General features: G+C 35.2%; 1 protein-coding gene across 11 annotated transcripts in view; it reads left to right on the top strand.

Annotated features, from left to right (window-relative positions):
• The window catches only part of ACBD6 (acyl-CoA binding domain containing 6), a 210345-nt gene that overhangs the window by 115450 nt on the left and 68420 nt on the right, over positions 1-26475 (top strand). Inside the window, exon 7 of one of the 11 annotated variants that reach the window (XM_027074426.2) lies at positions 12570-15447. The exons of the other annotated variants lie outside the window; for them this stretch is intronic. Coding sequence (XP_026930227.1) covers positions 12570-12641 — 72 coding nt within the window. The 3' untranslated portion in view covers positions 12642-15447. Of the gene's footprint in view, positions 1-12569; positions 15448-26475 lie in introns of those variants that run through there. 11 annotated transcript variants of the gene reach the window in all.

Here is a 26475-nt window from a genome sequence, read left to right as displayed (position 1 = left end):
CCAACAGTGGTGACTTAAAGGGAAAATATGTCAAAACAGAGTCTGAAGGGTGTGAGTGCAAGGGAGGAACTTGGGGACTTTGCTTAGGTGATGATATTAGGAGTGGGATAAATGAGGTGACTGCCTGAATCGGACCTTTTATTTTGTTTGGCAGTTTTCTTTTAATCTCCCTAGCCATCATTAATTAAGAGGAACCCCCAAAGAAAAGTGACCAGGGTAGTTTTGTGGATTCACCTAATTCTGTAGGGGCTCTCTATACCTCAGCCAACTAGAACAGATTGATATTAACAGTGTCTTTCCCCATTTTAAAAATTTGGTTGTCTCTTTACTGTTGAGTTGTGAGACCTATTATGTATTCTGAATATAAGCCCTTATCATTTATATGATTTGCAAATATGTTCTTCCATTGAGGGGGCTGTCTTTTTACTGACCTAGTAGTATTCTTTGAAGCACAAAAAGTTTTAATTTTAATGAAGCCCAGTATATGTAGTTTTTATTTTGCTTGTGTTTTTGATGTCGTTTCTAAGAAACTGTTGTTTAATCAGAGACCATAGTGATTGAGCCTTTTTCTTCTAAGAGTTTTATAATGTTATCTCTTACATTTAGGTTTTTGTTTAATTTTGAATTGTGTACGATGTGAGGTAGAGGTCCAACCTTATTCTTTTACATGTGGATATCTAGTTGTTTCAGTCTCTCCGTTGAAAAGACTATTCCTCCTCCCCATTAAATTGTTGTAGGACCCTTATCAAAAATCAATTGACCATAAATTTGAGGGTTGATTTCTAGATTCTTCTTTCTTTTCCATCGATTGATATGTCTACCCTTATGACAGTACCACACTATCTCTCACTTCTTTTGTTAAATTTATTCCTTTCCTGAGATTTTCTGTTTTTGTCATTTATTGCAAGAATGCTTATAACTGCTCATTAAAATATTTTATGACAACTATTTTCAAATCTTTGTCAGATAATTCTAATATCTGAGTCACCTTGGTGTTTGGTGTGTGTGGATTGCCTTTGCATATTCAAATTGTGATTTTTCTTAGTTTTCTTTACTGTGGCTTTGTAGTATATTTTGAAACAGAAGTGGGAGATCTCCAACTTTGTTCTTTTTTTCAAGATTGTTATTGCTATTCTGGGTCCCTTGAATTTCCATATAAATTTTAGAATCAGCTTATTAATTTCTGCAAAACAAAATGCAGCTAAGATTTTTATAGGGATTGCATTAAATCTATAGATCAGTTTGGGGAGTAGTGACATCTTAAAATATTAAGTCTTGTTATCCATAAAATGTCTTTTCATTTATTTAGGGCTTGTTTAATTTCTTTCAGTGGTATTTTGTAGTTTTCAGTGTACAAGTCTTCTATTTCTTTTGTTAAATTTATTCCTAAGCAAAGGAATAGAAGACATAAAAAAGAACTAAACAAAAATTATAGAACCAAAGATATAATAACTGAAATAAAAATTCACTGGTCTCATCACCATAATGGAGGTGATAAAAGGATCAGTGAAGTTGAAGTCAGATAGGTAGAAAGTATCTAATTTGAAAAACTGAGAGAAGGTAGATGGGAAAGAAATCATCAGCAGGGCTTCCAGGACCTGTGTGACAATTACAGAAGATTTAGCTTTTTTTGTCATTTGAATTCCAAAAGGAGAAGAAAACAATGTGCAGCTGAAAAATATTGAAAGAAATCATGCTGAAAACTTCCTAATTTGATGAATGGCATTGTGGATTCAAGAAGCTGAGCAAACCTAAAACAGATGAATCTGAAAAATTCTTTGCCAGAATACATCAAAATCAAACTTCCAAAAATTAAAGAGAAGAAAACATTGAAAGCAGCTAGTGGGAAAGGATGCATTATGTTTATGGGGAAACAATGATTGAAATGGTTTTTCATGGAGGTCAGAAGGAAGTGGCACCACATTTTTCAGGTGCTGAAAGAAAAGCTGTCAACTTGTAATTCTATAGCCAGTGAAAATATCTTTCAAGAATAAGGTGAAATAAAGACATTCTCAAATGAAGAAAAATACAGAGTATTTGTCACCCACCAATCTACTCTAAAAGAATGGCTAAATGGAAGTTCTTTATTTTTAAAACAGTTTGTTAATGTTTATTTACTTTAGAGAGAGAGACAGAGTGTGAGAGGGGAGGGGCAAAGAGCAAGGGAGACACAGAATCCAAAGCAGGCTCCAGGCTCTGAGCTGTCAGCACAGAGCCCAATGTGGGGCTCGAACTCATAAACTGTGAGATCATGACCTGAGCCAAAGCCAGCCGCTCAACCGACTGAGCCACCCAGGCTCCCCTAAATGGAACTTCTTTAAATAGAAAGGAAATTATAATAGAAGGGAACTTGGAACATAAAGAAGAAAGAGAAACAACAATGGAATGGGTGAAAATAGAGATAAACATAATATACTGTCCTTTACTCTGGACTTTTAAAAATTATGTTTGACCACTGAATCAAAAATTTTAACATCATCTGATGTTATATAAATATTCTACTGATCCACAGGAAATATTTAAGACAATACATTATAAGGGGGTGGGGGCTCCAAAATTAAAGAACATAGATCCTTACAACAACAAAAAAATAGTTGAACACATTGACAAGTTCATGTGAAAACACAGGAGCTTACTCCCTGTGTTTTCTTTCAGTTTTGTAAAGGTCTCAGGCATTAATCCATTTTGAGTTGATTTTTGTGTATGGTGTAAGATACAGGCCCAGTTTTATTCTTTTGCATGTGGCTGTTTAGTTTTCCTAATACCACTTATTGAAGACACTATCTTTTCCCATTGTATATTCTTGCCCCCTTTGCCTCCGATCAATTGACCATATATGTGGCTTTTTTCTGGCTTCTCTGTTTTGTGCTGTTGGTGTATGTGTCTGTTTTTATGCCAGTACTATTCTGTTTTGTAATGAAGTTTGAAATCAGAGTGTGTGATGCCTCTCCAGCTTTGTTCTTCTTTCTTAAGATTGCTTTGGCTATTTGGGATTTTTCATGGATCTATACAAATTTTAGGGTTGGCTCTTCTATTTCTGTGAAGTAGTCTATTAGAATTCTGGTAGGAGTTGCATTGTGTCTGTTGATTGTTTTGGGAAGTATGAACATTTTAATAAGAAAGCACAGGATATCTTTCCATTTATATGTGTCTTTTTCAGTTTCTTTTACCAGTGTTACAATTTTCAGTATACAGATCTTTTTCATCTTCTTGGTTAAATCTCTTCCTAATTATTTTATTCTTTTTGATGCAATTTAAATGGGATTGTTTTCTCAATTTTTTTGAGAATGCAATGTTTTAGAAGTATTTTAAACAACTGTTGACATAATGTACCACAAAGCAGATATCAATGAAAATATTTTATATCAGCATATTCTCTGAGTGTGGATCAATTAAATTAGAAATCAACAAAGGTGATTTAAAACATATATATACTGGGTCACCTGGGTGGCTCAGTCAGTTAAGCATCAGACTCAGGTCATGATCTCACTGTTCATGAGTTCTAGCCCTGCGTTGGGCTCTGCGCTGACAGCTCAGAGCCTAGAGCCTGGTTTGGGTTCTGTGTGTGTGTCTCTCTCTCTGTTCCTCCCCGACTCACTCTCTCTCTCTCTCTCTCTCTCTCTCTCTCAAAAATAAATAAACATTAAAAAAAATTGAAGAAAATAGTTGAACAAACTTAAAAGCAAATGACTTTTCTTGAGCCTATCAGATAATTAAGTTCTCAGAGTAAACTGCCACCCTGACACCTGAAGAAACTGGCAAACACAGATAATCACAGTGGAGCCAAAGCCACTGGAGCCATAAACTCGTAGGAACACAAGTGGTAATTGATCAATAGCTGGAGGCTCAGTGTGGAGTAGCTTGAGAGGAAGTAACTCCAGGGGCCTAGTCTTAGGTGTGCCCCACACTATATCATGAGTTTTACTTATAGGAACCTACTTCTACCCTCAAGTTCTCACAGTGAAGATCTGAGGAAAAATCTCTCTTGTTTCTGTCAGGACAGAGGGGAAATAACAATGTTGAAACATACTAAGAGCATTTCTCATAACAAAGGCCCACCTTCCAAGGGAAAAGTCTACCAGAGCAGTTATCCTACTCCAGCCCCCTTTAATTTTCCTAAGAGGAGGTGGGGTTGGGGGGTGGGTACTAAGAAACACCTGTAAAGATCCAGGCACACTAAAAGACTGAGATTTAATCATAAGGTTACAGAATGCCTCTCTGCTCCCTATACCTTACCACCACAGCCATGTGGCTCTCATTACAGTAAGAGCAGATTGTAGCTGAAAGAGCTCCAAGACATTGACTCTTTTTAAGTAGGAGTTCTTAGGGAAACCCAAAGACAACAGGGGAGACAAAAACAGGAAACTGAAGCCTCAGGTTTCTATAGCTATGGTAAACATTGAACACAGCCCAACTATTAGCCAGATTAATATAAAACATCACACTAAATTTCTGTATACCATAGTTTCCATTATTGGATACCTCACATCTGGCTCTCAATAAAAACTTACAGGGTATGGTGAACAGTTAGAAAAATCATAGTCTGACAAAGCAAGTATCAGAACCAGACTCATGACACAGATTTTGGGATTATCAGATAGGGAATTTGTATGATTAAGTAATATGTTAAGTAATCTAATGGAAACAGTAGACTATATATAAGAATGATGGATCATGTGAGCAGAAAGACAGAAACGTTAAGAAAGAATGAAAAGGAAATGCTTGAAATCAAAAACACTGTAACAGAAATGAAGAATACATTTGGTAGTTTCTTCAGTAGAGTACACAAGTGAGAGAAGAGTCAGTGAACTTGAAAGATATGTCAGTATGAACTCTAAAACTGAAATGCAAAGAGAAAAAAACAAAGATAAAAAGAACAGAAATTTTGAGAACTCTTGGACAATTTCAAAAAGTGTAACATACATGTAATTAAAATATCAGAAGGGGAAGAAAGAATGGAGCAGAAGAAATATTTGAATAGCTGATAGTTTTCCAAAATTAATGATAGACACCAAGTCACAGATCCAGGAGCTCAGCAAACACTAAGCAGGATAAATATCATTTTATAAAGGGAGGAAGTAGAGGTAGCTAAATGGAGGTAAGAGTTCTACAGTTTCATCAGAGTGGTAAATTACCAATACCAGTAAACAGTAAACACACACACACACACACACACACACACACACACACACAGAGTGATACCTAGATCAACCATTAAAAAAAATGTACAGACACATATAATTATAAGCACTATAGATGAATTAATGTTTAGGTGAATTCACCAATGAGGCCATCTGAACCTAGAAGCCTTTAAATTATAAGTTCAGTTTCTTTAAATGATAGAAGATTATTCATATTTTCTATTTTTTCTTTGATCAGTTTTAATAAGTTGGGTTTTTCAAAGAATTTGCCCGTTTCATCTTAAGTTATAAAAAATTGACCTAAAGTTCTTCATAATATCATCTTGCACTTTAGTGTCTCCCGTGTGTGTAGTGATGTATTTTTTTGTCTGATATTTCTAATATATTTTTTACTGATTATTTTTTTAAGCATTTGTCAACTTTAGTAATCTTTTCAAAGAACAAGCTTTTAGCTTTGTTAATTGTCCTAATCCTACATTTTGTGTCTGTGTCATTGATTTTTGTTCTTTGTTCTTTCCTCCTCCTTTTTTTTTTGGATTTAATTTGCTGTGGTGTTTTTTTCTAACCTCTTGAAATAAAAGCTTAGATATTGATTTTCAGCTATTCTTTTCTAGTAGGTGTGCTTAGAGGTAGAAATTTCTCGTTATGCACTCCTTTAAATGCATTTTACAGATTTTGAGATATTTTTATTATCCTCTGGTCAAGATATTTTTTTAATTTCCAGTGTGATTTCTTTCTTTGAATTGTGGGTTATCCCGATGTATGTTGTTTAGTTGCCCAGCATTGGGGGAATTTATAGTTCCTTTTCTGTATTCATTTCTATTTTGAATCAAGTATGATGAGAGAACATACTCTGGAGTGTTTCAGTATTTTGAAATTAACACTTGCTTTTTGGCTCTTTATATGGTACATTTTGGAAAATGTTGCATGTTCACTTGAAAAGACTGTATTTTGCAGTTTCGTGTAGTCTTTCACAAATATCGTTTATGTGAAGTTGGTTAATAGTGTTAGTGAAGGGCTGTATATTCTTACTGATTTTTTGTCTACTTGTTTATCAGCTACTAAGAGAATTGTGTTGAAATCTCCAATTATGATTTTTGTAAGTGTGTTCATTTTTATATACCTTCAAACTATGTTATTAGATGCAAATTTAAAATTGTTTTACCTTCTTGTTGAATTGACCCTTTTATCATTGAGAAATGGCTATTTTCAGATCTAATGTATATATATAAATCTATATATAAAATCTAATGTGTATAAATCTATATATAAAAGCTAATATATATATATATATATGTATACACTTTGTTTAGTGTTTTTATAGTTACATCGGTTTTTTTTGGATAGTGTTTACCTTATGTATTTTTTTCTATCCTTTAAATTTTACCCGTTTCTGTGTTAGTCTGCTTGGGCTGCCGTGACAAAATACCACAGACTAAGTGGCTTAAACAGCAAGCATTTTCTCACAGTTCTGGGGGCTTCAAGTCTAAGAGCAGAGGGCTGGCAAGGTTGGTTTCTGGTGAGATCTCTCTTAGTGACTTGCAAAACCCTGCCTTCTCACTGTATCTTCACATAGCCTTTCTTCTGTGTGTTCACAGAGAAGTCTCTGGTGTCTCCTCTTCTAACAGGACAACAGTCATGTTGGATCAAGGCCTCATTTGACCTCCTTTAACCTTAATTACCCCCTTAAAGGCCCTGCCTCCACATACAGTCACATCAGGGCTTAGGGCTTCAACTTAAGAATTTGAGGGGAACACAGTTCAATCAATCAGCAGTATGTCTTTATACCTAAAATTGTGTTTCTCATAAATAGCATGTAGGTAGGTCTTAGTTTTTATTCAGATCTTTGTCTTTTAATGGTGAGGTTTAATTTATATTTAATGTAATTTGTGGTGCTAATCTGCTTAATTTTGTCATCTTTCTGTTCTCTGTTTCACCTTCTGTTTCTCTGTTTTTCCTTTCCCAATTTTTTCTGTGTGAAGTATTTTTTTTTATTATTCCATTTTGCCTTCTTTAATGGGTATTTGCCATTCCTTTTAGAATCATTCTTTTAGTGGTCGTGATAGAAATTACACCTGAAATTGCTTCACCTGAATAGTGTGAACATCTTAAAATGGTATGATTCTGTTTATTTTTTTTCCCCTGCTTATGTTGCTATAACTGATATATTTTTACCTCTCTAAGTACATACCTCACAGGATACTGTTTTGGCATTAAACACTCAATAGTCTTTATCTCTATTCACATAAATGATGCTTTTTCATTCCTTCTTTTTGATGTTTTTTCATTCCTTGTACTTTCCTGATTTCATCTGATATCATTTTCCTTTTGCCTGGATGTTTTTTCATTTACTTTCCTGATTTCATGTGGTATCATTTTCCTTTTGCCTGCAGAACTTCAATATTTCTTATAATATTGACTTCTAGTTATGAGTCATTTCACCTTTAGTTATCTGAGTATGTCTATTCCATTTATAGTTTAAAAAGGTAATTTTGCTTCATAGAGAATTTTAGGTCTGGCCCCTGTATTTCTTTCTGTAGAGCTGCCATTCCATTTTCTTCTAGCTCTCATATTTTCTTTTTAGAAGTTAGCTGTAAATCTTATTGTTCTTACTCTGAAAGTGATATCTTTTTGCTCAGACGTTTAAGATTTTCACAGTATGTATCATTTTCCAAGAGTGGCTAAGTTGGTGGTGGTGGTGGTGGTGTTTAACTCTGGGGTCCACTGAACCTTCTGACATAGCTCTTGATTTCACAAATTTTTTTGCTGTGATGGTGATATCTTCAGATATTGCTTCTCCATTCTCTTCTCTCATGTGGAATTATAGTTTCTCATATGTGAGACCACTTGACATGTATTCTAAATGTCATATATTCTCTTTTATTGTTTTTGTTTATTTTTATTTGTTCATCTATGTTATGTTGCTGTTTAGTTCTCTGAATGCTTCAGTTAGGATAATTTTTGTTGACCCATCTTTGTCTTTGGTAATCTTTTCTGTTAAGACTGCATTGAGTTCTTAGTTACAATTTTTCAGTTCTAGAATGATCATTTGAATAACTTTACCTAATTCCTTTTTATGTTGAAAATTTCCATCTTTTACTCTATTTTCTTTCATGTATTTGTAATGATCATTTCAGTTTTTTTCTCTTAATTTAAATAACTGACATCTTTGAGGCAGCTGCTTTTGGCTCCTTCTTTTGTTTATAGATCACAATTTCCCACTTGTCCACATGTCTCAATTAAATTTTTTTTAATTGTGAAACAATCTCAAATTTATACAAACAATAAGTGTGTTTGAATCTTAAACCTTGAACTTTAAGAGCATTTTGCCAACATTATGCCCTATCACCTGTACAAAGATGAGGATATTCTATTATATAACCACAAATAAACTATCACAATGAGGATATTATCACTAATATATTACTGTCATCTAATCTTTATACATCACTCAGGTTTTTCCAGTTGGCCCAAGAGTTTCTTTTATAATAAAAGGATTCAGTTTAGAATCCCACATTGCATTTGATTATCATGTTTAAAAGGGCCTAAAGGAGGAAACTAAAGATCTCCTTTAGTTTGGAACAGTTACACAGTTTCTCTTTGACCTTTATGACTTTGATATCTTTAAAGATTACAGACCAATAATTTTTTAGACTGTTTCTCAATTTGAGTTTGTCTCATGTTTTCTCCTGATTATGTTTACATTACGCATCTGTTGCAGTGATGTTGTAGAAGTGATACTGTATTCTTATTGGGACCTGTCTAATAGCTCATACTTTCAATTTGCCCCATTACTGATATTTATGTTGATCACGGAGTTAAGTGATGTCTGTCAAGATTTTCAAAGTGAAATTACTTTTGTCCCTTTGTGATTCATTACTGTTTTGTGGGAAAGATACTTGGAGATATATAAATATCTTGTCCTCATCAAAACTTCAATTTATTCATGCTTTTATTTATATCAGTTTGGATTCATAGTTCCCTATTTTATATTATAATACACTGTTTATTATTATTTACATTTATGCTCCAATTATTCCATATTTGGCCAATGGGAGCCACTTCAGTCTGGCTTCTGTGTCCTTTTGACATACTCCCGTAATTCTTTGAGAATTTTCATATTTTCTTGCATAGCAAGAAGTTCCAGTTCATCTTGAACTCTTCTCTTTCCCAGCCATGGAAACAGCTCTACATAGACTCTGACACTTTGTACCAGACCATTTTTCTTTTCTTCTCTTCTCTTCTCTTCTCTTCTCTTCTCTTCTCTTCTCTTCTCTTCTCTTCTCCCCTTCCCTTCCCTTCCCTTCCCTTCCCTTCCCTTCCCTTCCCTTCCCTTCCCTTCCCTTCCCTTCCCTTTTCTTTTTTCTTTTCTTTTCTTTTCTTTTCTTTTCTTTTCTTTTCTTTTCTTTTCTTTTCTTTTCTTTTCTTTTCTCTTCTCTTCTCTTCTCTTCTCTTCTCTTCTCTTCTCTTCTCTTCTCTTCTTTTCTTTTCTTTTCTTTTCTTTTCTTTTCTTTTCTTTTCTTTTTTCTTTTGTAATGTTTATTTTTGAGAGAGACAGAGACAGAATGTGAGTGAGCAGATAGAGAGGGAGACACAGAATCCAAAGCAGGCTCCAGGCTCTGAGCTGTCAACACAGAGCCCAATGCGGGGCTCAAACTCACAAGCTGTGAGATCATGACCTGAGCCGAAGTCGGATGCTCAACGTACTGAACCACCCAGGTGCCCCAGACCATTTTCTATCTGGACGTCTTCTTCATCCTGTGTGAGCCCTGACACCTCACATTAGGCTGCTACCACTCCAGGTGGACACCCTGTTATCCTAGTTAGGCTCTGATACCTTGCTCTGTACCATGACAGCTCCCCTTTCTCTACCCTTCCACTCACATGAATACCTACTTCATTCAACCTTACCTATGGTTTTAAAGCTGAACTGTTCAAGAAAGGAAGAGGAAGAGCTATATCCCATAATTTTAAAATGGTATGTTGCACATTATGCATAAAGGAGAATAGAGACTGAAGTCAGTGTTATTTGCCCCAAGAAAGGGCACCCCTTATCATCTGTCAGATATATTGATTGAGGGGCTAATCACTTCAGGCCAGTGAAGAATTGAGCAATGTTGGGGCTAGGTTGTAACTCTAGTTATACCTCTGCTTTCTTACATATCTTGGGGGGAGGCTCTTGAGGGCTTTTGCTTGGGAGCCTAAGGGTCTCTGCCTCCCTTTCTTGAAACACCGATTAAGACTCCGTCTGATTCTTTCTGCTTTGAGCTTTGTTCTCCAGCTTCCTATCCCACACTGCTTCCAAATTTTGGTAAATGTGTTTGGGCTGACATTTGTTGTTTGAGGCAGGCCCTGTTCCTCAGCCGGGACTGTCTCCCTCAAATATGCCAAAACAAGATTCCTATGTGCTCTTTTAGAAACTCTGGCTTCCCACATAGCCCCTGAACTCAGAAATTAAACCAGTGGGAAAATAGTACTTTGTGTTTGGGACTTCCGAAATTTTTCAGTTGTTGACCCAACTCCTAACAACCTCCAAAATGTTATTTTCCCCAGTGTCATCATTTTATTTGAGCCACTCTCATTCCTCAGGCTTTACACAGAATCAGCAAATACTCCCAGGTAAGAAAGCAGCAGGAAAGAGCCTATTCTCTCTCTCTCTCTCTCTCTTTCTCTCTCTCTCTCTCTCTCTCTCTCTCTCTCTCTCTCATTTTTGAGAGCTTGTTCTCTGAATAGCTCTCTGATTTAGTTCACTCAGTCCTTTTTGCTTTCATAAACACAATTTTTCAATTTTCCTGTTCTTTCATTGTTGCTAACATTAGGAAAGTTACTTTATTATATCTTCTTCCATCCTACTTGGAGCCAGAAACCAGCCATGTATGTGGTCTGTACTTCTCTTTCATTTAATATTATAAAATGAACATTTTTCCATGCCATTCAATTTTTTTTAAGTTTTTTATTGTTTTTTTTAAATGGTATATCAAACTGAGGGCCTCTGTCCCTGGCAACAGTGGAGTACATGGTATATGTAAGAATATATGAGAAACCTTACGAATATGGTGCATCTTTCCAGAGTACCCATTTGTCTTGAGGATTTGGGGAATACAAATAATTTAACTTAGAAGTAGCTCTAAAAGTCATTTTCTAGGTAAACAAACATAGATATATAATTGTGGAATAGGATATAAAATGTACACGTACTGCTTGGATAAAACAAGATTTCAAGGCAATTTCTTGTTTTTAACAAGGCTGTATAGTCACTTAAGATATTCTTCCAGTGTTTCAGTAGTTTTTCTCCCAAGAGAAGGAGTTTATAGTTTAGATTTATCTTACCTTCCTTTCTTTCAATATTCAAATATATAAATACCATTAAGTATCTCATTTGCTAATTTTAGAAGACATATATTGATTTTTTTTTTGTCTGCCTTTAAAAAGTCCTCCCTAGGAAATGGACAAGGCTTACCTTCTCCCTTTTACTACTTTTATTTTATATGTAAACACTATTCCTGGACATTCAGTATTAGAATATTTAAATTAGACTGAAAAGTTTAGATGGTTAAGCACAAATAGAGAATACTAGTAAATGACATAGGTGTGTATATTTTTTGTAAATTTATCAAAAAATACTTTTTCAAACTCTTAAATTCTTTCATACATTTATAAACCCACTTACATATATATATATAGTATATATATATGTATACAAATACACTGTATATATTTGTATACAAATACAAACCCACTTACAAATATATATATATATATATATTTGTATTCAAATATATATATATATATAATATATAGTTCTCATACTATTAATATGATAAGTCATTGTCTACATTTCAAATATTTCCACTGTAGGGGAAGGTGTAAATATGTTAAATTTTCCTGTTTTCTCTCACACATTATCCTTGTGACCCTAATTAAGAGGTCATTTGCAAAGTCTGGGCTAATGTGTTAAATCACCTGTATGATTTGCTAGAGAATTGCTCTAATTCCACTTAAGAATATGCAACTTAATGAAAGTCAGGTGTGAAAACAGAAGCCCTTTGCCAAAGCACAATACATTTTGTCATTTGATCTTTTCCTGCTGAGTGGCTCATTATGAAAATAGCCTCAGCCTTCAAATTATTTCTTTAATCCTTGATTCTCTCCCACATTGTAAAGAGTCCAGTCCTCATACCAGTTTTGTTTTTCTTACTAGATTACTGGTATGTTTTGGGTGCTGAGGAAGAAATGTTTACTGGTACTTGAGCTTAGAATTTTTCCATGGGAAAATAGAAAACTCTTCTTCAAAATGAATGGCGTTTTACATGATCTACAGAACCCAAATGAGTGTGTGTGTGGTAGGGAGAGAGAAAAGGAGGAATGGAAATTAAATCCAATAGTTGTAATTATAAAAAAATATAATTGTTTCATTTTTCATTGCAGGAGTCACTTTCATGTGTGCGTATTTCTTTCCCAGGAGACTATTTGATAACACTACCGTTACTAAAGGCTTGATAAATTGCTGATTTGTAAATTTATGACATATCCTTTTGTAGACTGTACCTTCCAAATATACATGTAATTCCCAGCATTTTAAGGGCAGAGTTTGTGCTTTAATTTTGTATTGCTTTTAATATTGAAATTACTACTAGACTTAGACATTCTGATGAAATCTTTCCTTTATGTTCCCTCAAGCTAATCAAAACTCAAAATTTTAGTAATCAAAGAAGTAAAAGGGTTTTTGTTATGTCAGAAACATCAGTTGAAAATATATAGAGTTTTAGGATTCCTTTATAAAGGGAATTATAAATCCTTTCTAAATTCTATAATTCCCTTATAAATCCTTTCTAACAATCTTACAATTTCAGTATCAGATACCAAATACTATAGCCCAGAATGTAAACATTCTTGTATAATATTCTTTACATTTTAGAATAAATTTTTTATGTTTATGGAGTAAATCATAAAGTTAGAACAGTATATTTAGCAAATACTGATCCCACTGATTATTGTTATCAACATGATTTAAAGTTCTCATTGGCCATTATATAATCTGTCCCAGTGGGTTATGGATTAAAAATAAATGTATGTGCACATTCTTATTCTTTGCAACTTTGGATATTGCCTTCTCAGTGACATTCTGATTTGTCTGCTTTTAATGTATTAACTAGCTGTAGAGAAAGTACATTTAGCTAAAGACTAGTATTTTTCTTGGATGATGGAATGTTTTTTTCTTGATGCTCTGAGATTATTAAATGTTTTTTAGTTATATTCTTGCAAATGATTGCTTTGATGAGTTACTTTCTAATGAAACCCTGAAATAGCAGCAAAGTGCTAAAATGGCAAGTACTTTGATGTTTGAATGCAAAGAACATGTTTAGAAAGCTGAAATAAAAGGGGAGACTCCAATGAATGAAAAGAAATAAAAAGTAAATGAGGTAATCAAAATCAGAGAAATTGATATTGGCAGGTTTTGAATGATGTTCCTAGATGAGCAATCTTTCAAAATACTTCTTGTACATTGCTGCTATTCTTTTATTTATTATTAAAATAATATGATCCATGAGGAGCTTGGGGTGACTCTCGGCCTAGCTAATTCTAATTAATCCAGTCGAGGAGAGCAGTAGGGTAAGTGGAGCAGTCTATCGGATTGAAATTCATAACTTAATTGAGGTCAAAGTCCCGGTCTGGGAGAACAAAAGTCTTTTGCTAGGACCAGGCAGATCAATAGCAATAAATATCTGGCTTGGATACAAGTAGCTTATAGTGACAGATTATCTGACAGTGGCCAGAGGTCTTAGTTCTGTTAAGGGCAAAGTCTTGATCATGCCATGGTTCTTGCCGATGTTCAGTCTACACTCTTGGAAAGTAGAAATACTCTCAAGAACTCTTGAAAGTCTTCTTGAAGCACTGTGTATGAAACTCCAAGTGAATTCTTTTTGTGATTATCAAATTAACATTCATTAATGGTACATTTTTTTGAATTAGGAGTTTCTATCACATCGCCAGTAAGATCCAGAGGATTTGCAAAGTTGCTACCTTTTCCATCAATAATTTAAAAGAATGTATAGATTGCTTTGGGGAAGGAACATAACAAGCCCATGTTGTCTTGATTTACATATAACTATAAACGTTAAGAGGACCATGTTCATTAAAACTAAGGAGTTAGTATTAACCATTTTAAGTGTGATAATGGTATTTTGGTTGTGTAGGAATTTTCCTTGTTTTTAGGTGCACACTGATATATTTAGGGACAAGATGTCATGTCAACCATAATTTCTTTATCCTACTTCAACAAAAAAGGAAAAGAAAGAAAAAGTATGGCAAAATGTTCACAGTTATTAAATATGAATAATGGGTCTCTGCTTTTCTCTATCTACAAGTATTTTCATAATAAAAATAGTATTTTCATAATAAAAATAGTAAGAACCATGTGTAATAAAACCATCAAGCTAGCATGTTACTAGGACCGGTTTCTTTCTGTCCCATTCTTTTCATACTTTTAATTTCTACTCAGTTGTCAAAAGCTTGGCTGTTCTTTTATTCATTATATTATTGTTTACCCATAATAATAATAATTACTTAATTAGTACAAACATCCAGCATTCCACTCATTGTTTAATAACATTATTGCCACTCAGGCTCAACTACCATCTGACTGTGGGAAAGTAAACTCTTGAGATCTTGAGATCTCGAGTTGTTGGCCTTGTAAGGTATGGAGAGCTTCATAGTATATGTTTCATTTCCATTGACAATCATCTGGTCTGAATTATCATTCATTCATCAGTATATTATTGTGGCAACTTATTAAAGTGACTTTTTGATCCTCCATAATATTGGTACATTAAGTCTTCCTTAAACACCATTATCTAAATGCTACTTCAATATCTAAAGGATTCTATGACCAAGAACATCTAGTGGTGTCTTATCTATGAATTGGTTCTCAGCTTTTATGCTTGACTATTAAAGCCTCACCTCTATGACCATACCATTTTATCCAGTATTACTTGCTTTATGAAGTAGTCGAGCTCACTTTGTATATTCCAGAAGTTCCCAAGCCTGGATCACTAGAATCAACTATAGATCTTCTTTTTTCTTTTTTTTTTTTTTTTAATGTTCATTTATTTTTGAGAGAGAGGGCACAATCAGGGGATGGGTGGAGAAGGGGAGAGAATCCCAAGTGGGCTCTGTGCCAACGCACAACCCAGTACTGGGCTGGAACTCACAAACCATGAGATCATGACCTGAGTGGAAATCAGGAGTTGGATGCTTAACTGACTGAGCTATCCAGGCGTCCCACAACTATAGATCTTTTTAAAAATAAACCTCAACTCCAAAAATTATGACTCAGTAAATGAGTTGGGGATGGCAGATATTGGGAAGATGAGAATCTCAAATTTTTAAAATGTCTGCATGTAATTCCATGTAGTACTGGATTTGTAATTCTAAACCCTATATTCACCTGCCAGTTCTGTGGTGCTATGTGTCTTAAGTAGGAGTTAGGATAAAATAATCAGATAAAACTAATGGATTGCTGTGATGAATCACTAACAACTGTTTAGATTTCCTAGATATGGTGCCAAGTTTAAAGGAGGGATGCAAATTTAGATATAATCCTATGGACTGAGCACTTGCTATTTTTTAAATAACTGTGCAAGCTATGTCTACGTATTTGGTCATTTTTTTTCTTATTAAAAGAAATTTTTCCACATAATTATCCAAAGTCAGACAGCTCCAACGTCAAGAGTCAAATCCAAGATTTCCACTAACAAATGATCCTGATTGGTAAATTTTCAGTTAGTTTATCAAACGAAAGTGAAAACATCATGGACTTTCAGAGAATGTATTTTTAAATAGAATGAACAAAGCTGTTCAACCTGAGGTCATTTTTCAGTGTGTTTCTACAGTTTCTGCCCTTTATTCATTTTGGAACTCACATATTTTCTGTAAGTTCATGTCCATACCAGAATAATAAACCATTAGCAACTCCTCACTGATTGCATATTTGGGAAACAAAGTTGTAGTGTTTTTTTTAATTTTTTTTAACGTTTTTTATTTATTTTTGAGACAGAGAGAGACAGAGCATGAACGGGGGAGGGGCAGAGAGAGAGGGAGACACAGAATCAGAAACGCTCCAGGCTCCGAGCCATCAGCCCAGAGCCCGAGGCGGGGCTCGAACTCGCGGACCGTGAGATCGTGACCTGAGCTGAAGTCGGACGCTTAACCGACTGAGCCACCCAGGCGCCCCTAAAGTTGTAGTTTTTTAATAGGTCGTTTGGAAGGCAAATGTAGTGAGAGACTATCTACCCTGATTAAGTTCAAGACAGCATGGTGGAAAAATTCCTTAACCAAGGAAGATTAAAGAAGAACCTCAGTTCTCAAGTAAACTCCATTATATATATAGGATATTCTCCAGTCATTTTATTTAACTGCTGTTTTTGCCTTAATTGTATTTACTTGATTGTTCAGCTTTGGTGTCACTAGTGGATTGTAAGGTATTTCAGTGTAAGAATCAGGTTTTCTGTTTCTTTAATATTCCAAGTAGTCTCTTGCCTAATGTTTGACATACAGTACACATTCAGTAAATATTATAAAAATATTGTTCCTTTGTAGATGACTACTCCCCCAGTCTGAAGCACGCACACACACACACACACACACAACACGCACACACACGAGTGTACGCACACACATGTACACAAAGCCTATAGTTTCTTCATTGAAACATCACTTCTTTTGGGAAGACCCTGACCTAGCCCCTCCTTTTCCTGCAACCACAACCTCCTTTTAGACCCCCTCTTTTGCACTCCTATAATACACTTTGTTTACACCTGTGATAGGATTTGTCATTCTTTATTATAATCATCTCCATTCATAAGACTAGCCTCCTTGAGAGTAAGAATTTTGATATTTTTCTACTCCCAGCTCCTAACACATTACTTGACATATCACTTAATATGTGTTTGAAATAAACATGGAGTAAAGATTGAGGATAGTAATAATAATGCCCCAAAGAAACAATGTCTTCGAGAAATTTATGGAAAGAAAAAAATAAATTAGAATAGGAAAACTTGATCTTAACAAGGTTATTGGAATACTTCATGACTTTTCTTGACACATTTGGTCAGTATGCATATTCTGTATTGTCTGAGTGTGGCAGGCCTAAACAAATATGCTGTAACACATATATCAGGTAGACATTCTTGAGCAGTAGATGCTAAAGACCATTCTGAAGACAAATTAGATGTATTCTTAAATGAAGGGTATGCATTATGAGACTACAGTACCCATGTTGAAATGGCTTAATGCTCTTGACAGATATCTTGGCAGTTGACTGGTTGTGTTTCATGTAGCTGTTACTTCTCTTTTTCAAGCAGTTCTTTATTTTTTACAACTGCAGTGTTTAATTTGAACATACTTTTTAAAATATGAATAGATTGAAAAATGTATCTCTTAAAACTGTGGTAGAATATATTAGTTTATGACTAGAGTAAAAAGAAGAAACAGCTGAGGTGTACAATAATCATGTCTCTTATTTATCCCTTCCCAAAATGTAAAATTTACATTCTCTTTGTACTTTTAAATCACATCTTCTACCAGAAATGCAGTTGGCTTTTATGGAGACCAATTGAAATGGCCCAGTTCATTCCCAGGACCCAACCCAAGGGCAGATCTTGCTGCTGGTATGCCCCTAGGCCTGAAGGATGGGAAAGGGGCAAGTGATTGGAAGGTGGAGGGATGAATTGAGCTTGGACATGGGAGCTGAGGTGTCTCTACTCATGTATGTGAGGCCCTTTGTGAAGTCGTATGGAGCCTGGAGTTTCAACAGAAAGGAGTTCTAGAAATTTCCATTTTTACTCTTGCCCTGGGTGCATACAAATTTGGGGGGAGGCCTATCTACCAGCTTAGTGGTTTTCAGTGTTTTGTAAATTCCCACAGAGGTACCTAGAAGTTTCCCTCCCTACCTCAATTTTTACCTATTTTAAGATTATGCTGCTGAATATGATTTGGTTTTAAAAAAGAAGTCCCCAGGGCACCTGGGTGGCTCAGTTGGTTAAGTGTCAGACTCTTGATTTCGGCTCAGGTCATGATCTCACAGTTGTGAGATCGAACCCCTTGTTGGGCTCAGCACAGAGTGCAGAACCTGCTTGTGATTCTGTCTTCCTCTCTTTGCCCCTCCCCAGCTCGCATGCGCACATGCACACCTACTCACTCTCTCTCAAAATAAATAAATGAAAATAAATAAAAAAGAGGTCCCTTATAATGGAGTATGAAGGTAGAGATCAAGTCTAGTCATCACTGTGTCCCAAGCCTTTAGTATTATTTAAATCTTGGGAGCTTTAGAGGTATTTTGTAAATATTTGTTGACTAATAAAACAAATGTATTCATCCTCTTGTGCAAAGAAACTCTACATCTCCAAAAAATGTAGGCAGAGTTTTCTGGCTCAACAGAGGAAGACAGATGTCACTGCAAAAGAAGTCTGAAAATGGTGAGCAAAAATGATAAAACCAGTATTGAAAGGTCAAATATTTTATCATATTTTCTATTCTACAAAATGTATTTATATATATTAGCTCATTTTATCCTATAGGAGTCCTGTGTTACACTATCCTCATTTCATAGTTGAGAAAACTAAAGCTCAAAGAGGTTATGTGAATTGCTTGAAGACACAAGGCTAGTAAGTAGATAACCAGAGTTCACACTTCAGTATTTTAACTGCAGATTCCATGCTATTTTCCTGCATCGTGCTGTCATCATTCTCTATCACACTGATTCTGTGCTTTTAGAATCCACAGCCATCTGATGCATTTTGTGAGGATTATAGTAACAAGTTCTTCATGTCCTTAGTATTTATTTCCTTATTTATAATGAAATTCTTATATGTAGACATTATTTTGTTCACCAGGTATGCCCCTTCAGTGTGACTTTTAATCTATATTCCTTTTCTCACAGCTCACAATTTTCTTTAATAAGTTTTTTTCTGTCATTTTTATATTGAATAGTCACTTCTTTTGCTAAGTTTGTACCTGAGAATGAACAACTGACTCACAGTACAGTGTGAATCAAGTTCAAATTACTTTGAGTTCAGAGAACACCCAGTGTCATCTTATTTTTACATCTAACTGAATTATAGGACACTGTCAAAGTGTTATGACCTGGTATAGTAAATTGCTCCTTCTTAATGGTCCCCTGGCTACATTCTCTCTTGCTATTGCTGTGAACCACAAATTGTTGACGTCTTATACTATCCTAAACTTGAAAACAAAAGAATTGGCCTTTATCCCCAGGCAGTCTACCTTCTTCATGGTAAAAATTTCTGAACATCTTGGCTACCTACAGCTGAATCATAACATTTTGTACACTTTAAAGTTTATTGTGCCCTCAGAACCGGGTTAATTCTGTAATTGTGTAACTTTTTAAAAAGTCAAGCAGTTCTTCCTCATTGAACTCAAGAAATGGATGAGTCATCTGCTTTAAAGAACTAACTTGTTTGAATGTTGAATGGTGGCTCATTGATGATTTCTGAGATGTATTACTTAAATGTGTGTATGTTACAAAATTTACTTGGCTGTGCTTAGTGTTGCTGAGTCTAAAATGTTCTTCTAAATGTCACATTAAGAAGGCAAATTAGGGGCACCTAGGTGGCTCAGTCGGTTAAGTGTCCGACTTCGGCTCAGGTCATGATCTCACGGCTCGTGGGTTTGAGCCCCACATTGGGTTCTGTGCTGACAGCCCAGAGCCTGGAGCCTGCTTCAGATTCTGTGTCTCCCTCTCTCTCTGCCTGACCCCCTCCCCACTATCGCACTCTGTCTCTCTCTCACTCTCTCAAAAATAAATAAAAATTTTAAAAATTTTTAAGAAGACAAATTAAATATGAAGGAATTCACACAAAGTAACAAAAGACTCCCAAATGAGTTGACAGAATAAAGTCTAGAAATGGTCAAGCTTGCTTTTTTTGATGATATTCTCATAGACTGGTTAAATAATGCCTGAAAGATGGGAATAAGATAATTCAAGGAAAAAAATGTCTCTTCAAAGAAGTGATTTGTCTATAAAATAAGTGTTTTTAGAATATTTTTGGGACAGGGCGCCTGGCTGGCTCAGTCAGAAGAGCATGTGACTCATGATCTTGAAGTTGTGAGTTCAAGCCCCACCCTGAGCATAGAGATTACTTAAATAAAGAAACTTAAAAAAAAAAAGAATATTTATGCCATATCCACATATACACGTAGAAAGATTGGTTATACACAAATATCATCTGTAGAAAATTTGACATGTATTATGGACCATAGATGAACACTGAGATTGCACTGTAGTGTTGATCTTGGAAAAACCAATTTAATGCTGTAACAGGAATATAATCTATGATAGCCAGAGCAAATTACTATTATATACGTAGCAGACTGTATAATTGATATAAGCATAAATTTTAGATTTTTGTATTTCACGAAGACTGTTGACAAATCTGAAGAATCAAGAGAAGGATTTTTAAAAATCAGTAATTTGGATGTGGGGTTTTTGAGGAAAATTTCATGGTCACACACTGGCACGGGTCATACGCAGCCCAAAGATCAGTTTTTGTTTAGCACCTATAGTTTACCCACAGTTTGTACGTAAAACACAGGGTTTAGGATTCTCTTGAAAATCTAAAAATAAGACAGTCCTGGGCACATTCCCATATGGCAGCAATCAGCAAGAGCTGAGTAGCACTGCCCTCTGTTGACAGGCTTGAGCTCTCCAGTTCCTCATCCCCCCACTGTTGCTTCCCTGACCCAGTTAACCTCAGTCCTGTATTAACTGCCTGAAGACATTTGAGGGGTTTATAACCTTGTGTTTAGAAAAGACCTTAAGTTTGGAATCAAGTTACCTACATTCTAGTTTCTATTCTGCCATTGACTGTGTGACCCTGAATTCAAAGCCTAATTGTGAAATCTTTTTTTTTTTTAATGTTTATTTAGGTTTGAAAGTAGGAGAGGACACCTGTACACAGGGTAGGGAAGGGACAGAGAGGGGGTACAGAGGATTCAAAGCAGGCTCAGGCTCAGGTTCTCAGACACTGTGAGATCATCACCTGAGCCAAAGTCGGACACTTAACCGACTGAGCCATCCAGGCACACAGTTTCACCAATTGTGAAATCATAAAGGTAAAAGAGAATTTAAAAATCATCTGGTTCGGGGCTTTTGGGTGGCTTAGTAAGTTAAGCTTCTGACTCTTGATTTCAGCTCAGGTCATGATCTCACAGGTTCCTTGAGTTCAAGCCCCACATTGGGCTTCATGCTGATAATACAGAGTTGCTTGGGATTCTCACTCTCCCTGTCTCTCTCTGCCCCTCCCACTTGTGGGGGTGTGCACACTCTCACTCTCTCCCTCTAAATAAATAAACATTTTAAAAAAAACATCTGGTTCAACTTCTCACCTAATGCAGGAATTCTCTCTACTAAATTTCCAAAAGGGTAAGCCAGGTGGCCTCTGTTAGAACATTTCTGTTTATTTCACATAGTAGACTATTCAATTTTCGAAAGCTCTAATTGGAAATTTCTCATTCATATTGAATCTAAGTCTGCCTACATGTAATACTAAAACTGTACGTGATATAATGTGTCTTCTTACTAGTACAGAACAGAGTAGAACTATAATCACTTAATAGATATGACATGAAAGACAAGGTACCTACCTTCCTACTTCCTTTTATTTAAAAGTGTAGTTTGTGGTAAAATATGCTAGGCCCTCAAATGAGTGAGTGATTTTATAGCAAAGCAATATACACATGTAAATATTATTAAACTATTAGTCAGATTTTAGCCAGTTAGCCAGATTTTAGTTAAATTGTAGACTTAGTAACCAGTCTTTATTGTATCATTGCTTTAAGTACTTGCGATTTCTTAAAAAAAAAAAAAAAAAAAAAGGAAAGGAAAGGCGAGAAGATTTAAAGGTATCTTGTATTCTTGTTGGTGTAATGGCATTTATCAGTGTGTTCATACTTTTTAATTTTCCAGGACTTGCAGACTTAATCCCATGAGCTCACTTCTAATATCAGTAAAGGGTATGAGCTGTCTATGTGGTTCAAGCTGCCACTTGAGGGTTTCTCCTTCCTGTGGAGCTTTCTAATGGAATTCAAGGTTCTCTCGTAAGCATTATGAAGCCTTCCCAGGCTGCTTGAGAGGAGGAAGTGCACCATAGGTTCAAGGACACACGCAAAGTTTAATGTGCACAAACATGCTCCTGCTCCTGCTTACTCTGATTGGCAAGGTTAACTCTGAGAGCTGCAGCTTTTTACAGTGATTTGATTAGACCCACCACTTTATTCCTTTCAGTTTTCCCCCTCCCCTTCAAGCATCAAACCTCCACCTTCTTTGTCTTTGTGGTCTTTGCTTTGCCAGTTACCTTTTCTCTCTTCTGTTTTCCTGATTTTGTATCAAATTTTGGTATATTTGAGAAAGAGAATAAGGAATAGTAAAAGTAGTAACTTGCATCATTGAAAGTTTTGTCATGAAAGATTTCCATACTTACGTTTTTTTACATGTATGTTTTCTATGAGTCCAATTCCCTTACCTTCAAGATAGAATTATCACTTACATTAGCAGTTCACTTAGATTGATAGATGAAATTCCATTTTGAAAATGGCGGTTTAAAAAAAATAATCTTTTAATTATAAAGACTTCAACCACATGCAAAATTAGAGAAGCTGGTATAACGAATTTCCATGTACTCATCACCCAGTTTCAGCAATTACCAATTCATGTTTAATCTGTACTACTACCCCACAACAGTGCTCTTTAACCTTCTTAGGAAGAGTTTTAGGAAAGTTGTGGACACCAGAGAGAAAGGGCACACATGTACAGTTTTTGCAAACAATTTTAATAGGTTCATACACTTGCTGAAGCCCTTTCACAGATATCCTATGAATCTGAAAATCCAGAATAAGAATCTCTACATTCCAGCAAAGAGAACACTAAGTTTTCTCAGTATTTCTGTTCACTTGAATGTCAGGTTTTGGGATTAGCATAGGTTCTCCTGTGAAAGCAGTAGTAAAATTAAGCCAATAGTAAGGCCTTTTGATGATGAAAAATTCAGTATAGACTCTGAATATATTTCATTACCCTCTGGTCAGTTTCTTTTCCCTTTGGTTGCTTATTAGTCTTTTTATAATCGGTGTTTTATCAGTGTTAACAGATTTGGAAGACTTTCACCAACTCACCTTTCCAGGCCTATCAACTTACAATTTCATCGAGAGCTCCTGAGTTGTTAGTACTAACAGCTAAAAAAGGAAAACTGCCTTCCTCTACGTGTAAAGGAGAGAATGACTAATACTGAAATGCATTAACTTGTTAGGAACTTAAGTAATAAAGCTGAAATTTCCATAAAATGAGACATTAATAATTAAAGTGTATTAATTGAACATATAGGGATAACTGATTGTACATGACAAGAGTATAGCCTGTCTTTTTCCCAGCCTGCTTGACATTCTTCTTTTGTCAGCTGGCACTTCACTAAGCCTCCCTCTGAAACAGCTGTGGTCACAGGGGAGACTTAAAACAGCAGCAGTTAAAGTGGCACCAGCATCCTGCAGGACTCCCTTACTGAACTATTGCGTTGTTGAGCCCCACATCATCTGGCAGGTAGTATTTTTTAGAAGCAGGTAATAAAAGAGGAGTAGTTGACATAATTTAATTACTAATTATTACATTTTGAAGTACTAGGCATTTTGTCTTTGGCATAGTTTCTTACCTTCTCTCTCCCTCTCTCTCTTTGGAGTAAGGTCCTCTATTTAACCATTTAGATGTGGTTAAAAATATTTCTATTAAGGTGATGATTCAGGAAAGGAGCTATACTCATTTATAGGTAGTCATTTTTTTTTTTAAGTCCTCTGTTCTGGTATTCCCTCTGTAACATTTTGTTTTCTGCTTGTAAGTACTTTTAATATTTGATTGAAGAGGGGAGCATAACCAGAACACCCCTGACAGTGTTTAATGGTTAGATCCATTCAAAAATACACCAAAACATGTGATCATAGAAGCTAAGTATAGACTACTTTATTACTATGTTTCTTGAGATATATACAATCAACACAACATATATATCTACTTTTTTTAATTAGCTGATATTTCTGTAGTATTTTGAAAGATGTAAAGGTGGGTTTTAACCCATTACAGGTTGCAAATACACAGTGTCTCTCGTTGCTGTGTAGTCTCTCTTTCTACTGGAAGATTGTTGAATGCCTGATCTTTGCACTGTCCTTTGGAGTTGCCTTTGTTCAAGGCCATATTCTTGAAGAAATTTTTCAAGAAGCTCAACATAAAAATATCACTTATAAAAAGATTACCATCATTTCCAATACATTTCAAAGTATTTTCTTTTTTTTAATGTCCTTAATTTGTTTCAGATATTTTACAGATTCCATTACGATTCATTTGTTTGCTGTTTGGGCTGAAGTTGAGTTCTCTGCTATTTGAGGTGGTGCCCCAACCTCTCTATATAGAGAAGCCTAAGCATGGCTAAGCACCTTTTTCTTAAAAAAAAAAAAAAGTTGCCTGTAACAAAAACTATGCCCACCTACTACAATTTATTAAACCTTGACATACTGCGTTACTTAAAAGTTCTCAGAGAAAATTAAAACCCTTTTGACTAGGTTTTGCAATGCAGGGAAATTTTTAGTGACATTTAAAAGGTTTCTCTTGTGTTCCTCTAATGGGATAAATAAAAAAGGCTTGTTTTAGCCCAGCAAATGGGGGGACAATCCAATTTCCTTGATTCCATCAAGACACTCTTAAAGCATTAGCCTGTGCAGTAAAAAAAAAAAAAAATTCAACTGACCCCCTTTGCCTGATGGCTTTGAAAAGTGTCCTGATGTGTAGGTATCTGCCCACTACAGCATATACTTGGTTATTGCTCTTCCAACGCATCCGTTGATGGAAAAATCTTATGTGAAGCTCCAATAAATGTCAGTTTATGTTATAGAACTATAAAAACAGTGCACCAGACTATAATAGTACCTCTGATGGACAGCCTTTCACTGGAAGATGAAAAGAAATTCTGTCAAGTATGTTTAAATTTAAAAATTAAGGAAAAGATAAATCATTTAAAATAACATTTTAATAAACTTTTTAATACATGTAATTATTTCACTATGGTTGATATTTAACCTCTGTTTGTCCAAAAGATGGTGCTCATTTACAGAGAATATATATATATACTAGCACATTGAGGGCAGTGGCCCTCAAATGTTGGCTAACATTAGAATCGTTAATCACTAACCCTCCACAGAGTTTCTGGTTTAGTAGGTCTGGTGTGGAGCCTAAAATTTGCATGAAACTAATACTACTGACCTGGAGCCCATACTTGGAGAACCACTGGCCTAGGAGACCTGTGACTAGAGATGCACACCTCTGGATCAGTGGTTCAGAACTTGAAGCAAATCATTTGGTCTGAAAGTCATTACCATCTGAGAGCACTCTGATGTGTGAAAAGTGTGTTGATGGATATCAGTATAATCTTGGGTGGACAGGCACGTATTTGACATTTGGCCTCCTCATTGCAGTCTTTAAAACCCATTCTTTAAGGGAGGGGGAACATAAAGACATTTTAGAGACATGCAGAAGAGAACATTGTGGGCGCCTGTGTGTTATGTAAAAGAACAGAAACTGAAAATAAGATTTTAATGACATTTATTTAAAAACGTAAGTTTTTAAATAGTAGAATGAAGCTGTCTTTTATTGTGTCTTGATATTTAAAAATTTCTTTCTAACAAAAAAATTCTGCCTTTTAACCGTGTAAAAACCCAAAGCACCTTCCTACTCATTTAAAAAAAAAAAAAAGTAAATTATATCTGATATTCTGGTTCTTTGAAAATTGGTAATATTTCTATAAGAAATATGATAAATTATGTTATCCAGAACATCTCATTCTAGCATATCAGCAGACATTTCTTTGAAATACTTAAAATTGATGCAATAGCCTACTTGTACTTTAGAATCAGAGTTAGATATGGTCAGTTCACTTGTCCTTCAGATCACCTGTGAGATAACTAGGAGACCAAAAAAAAATCACCTTTTTGACAAGAAGAAATTATTGCAGAGATTTGTTGACATCCAAAAATCAGAGAAGCAAAATTAGAATAAAAGAGGCTTAGGAACCTCAGATAAACCCTATTTAAAGAAGGTGGTCCAGCAGCTAGTCTCATTTTATTCTAGTGGAAGAATACATCTGATAAAAAGTAATATGTGTATCTGTTCATATAATGTCTGACTGTGTTGTAGTCAGTCTTCACCATTCTGTTTTCTTCCGTCAGTCCAAGTAAATTCCATCTGAAATCCTTTTCATAAAATAATATATTTATATATCTTACA

This window comes from Acinonyx jubatus, chromosome E4 (genome assembly GCF_027475565.1).
Source record: "Acinonyx jubatus isolate Ajub_Pintada_27869175 chromosome E4, VMU_Ajub_asm_v1.0, whole genome shotgun sequence".
NCBI lineage: Eukaryota > Metazoa > Chordata > Mammalia > Carnivora > Felidae > Acinonyx > Acinonyx jubatus.
The sequence above is the reverse complement of the archived record's forward strand: the minus strand, read 5'-3'. Positions and strand labels throughout refer to the sequence as shown.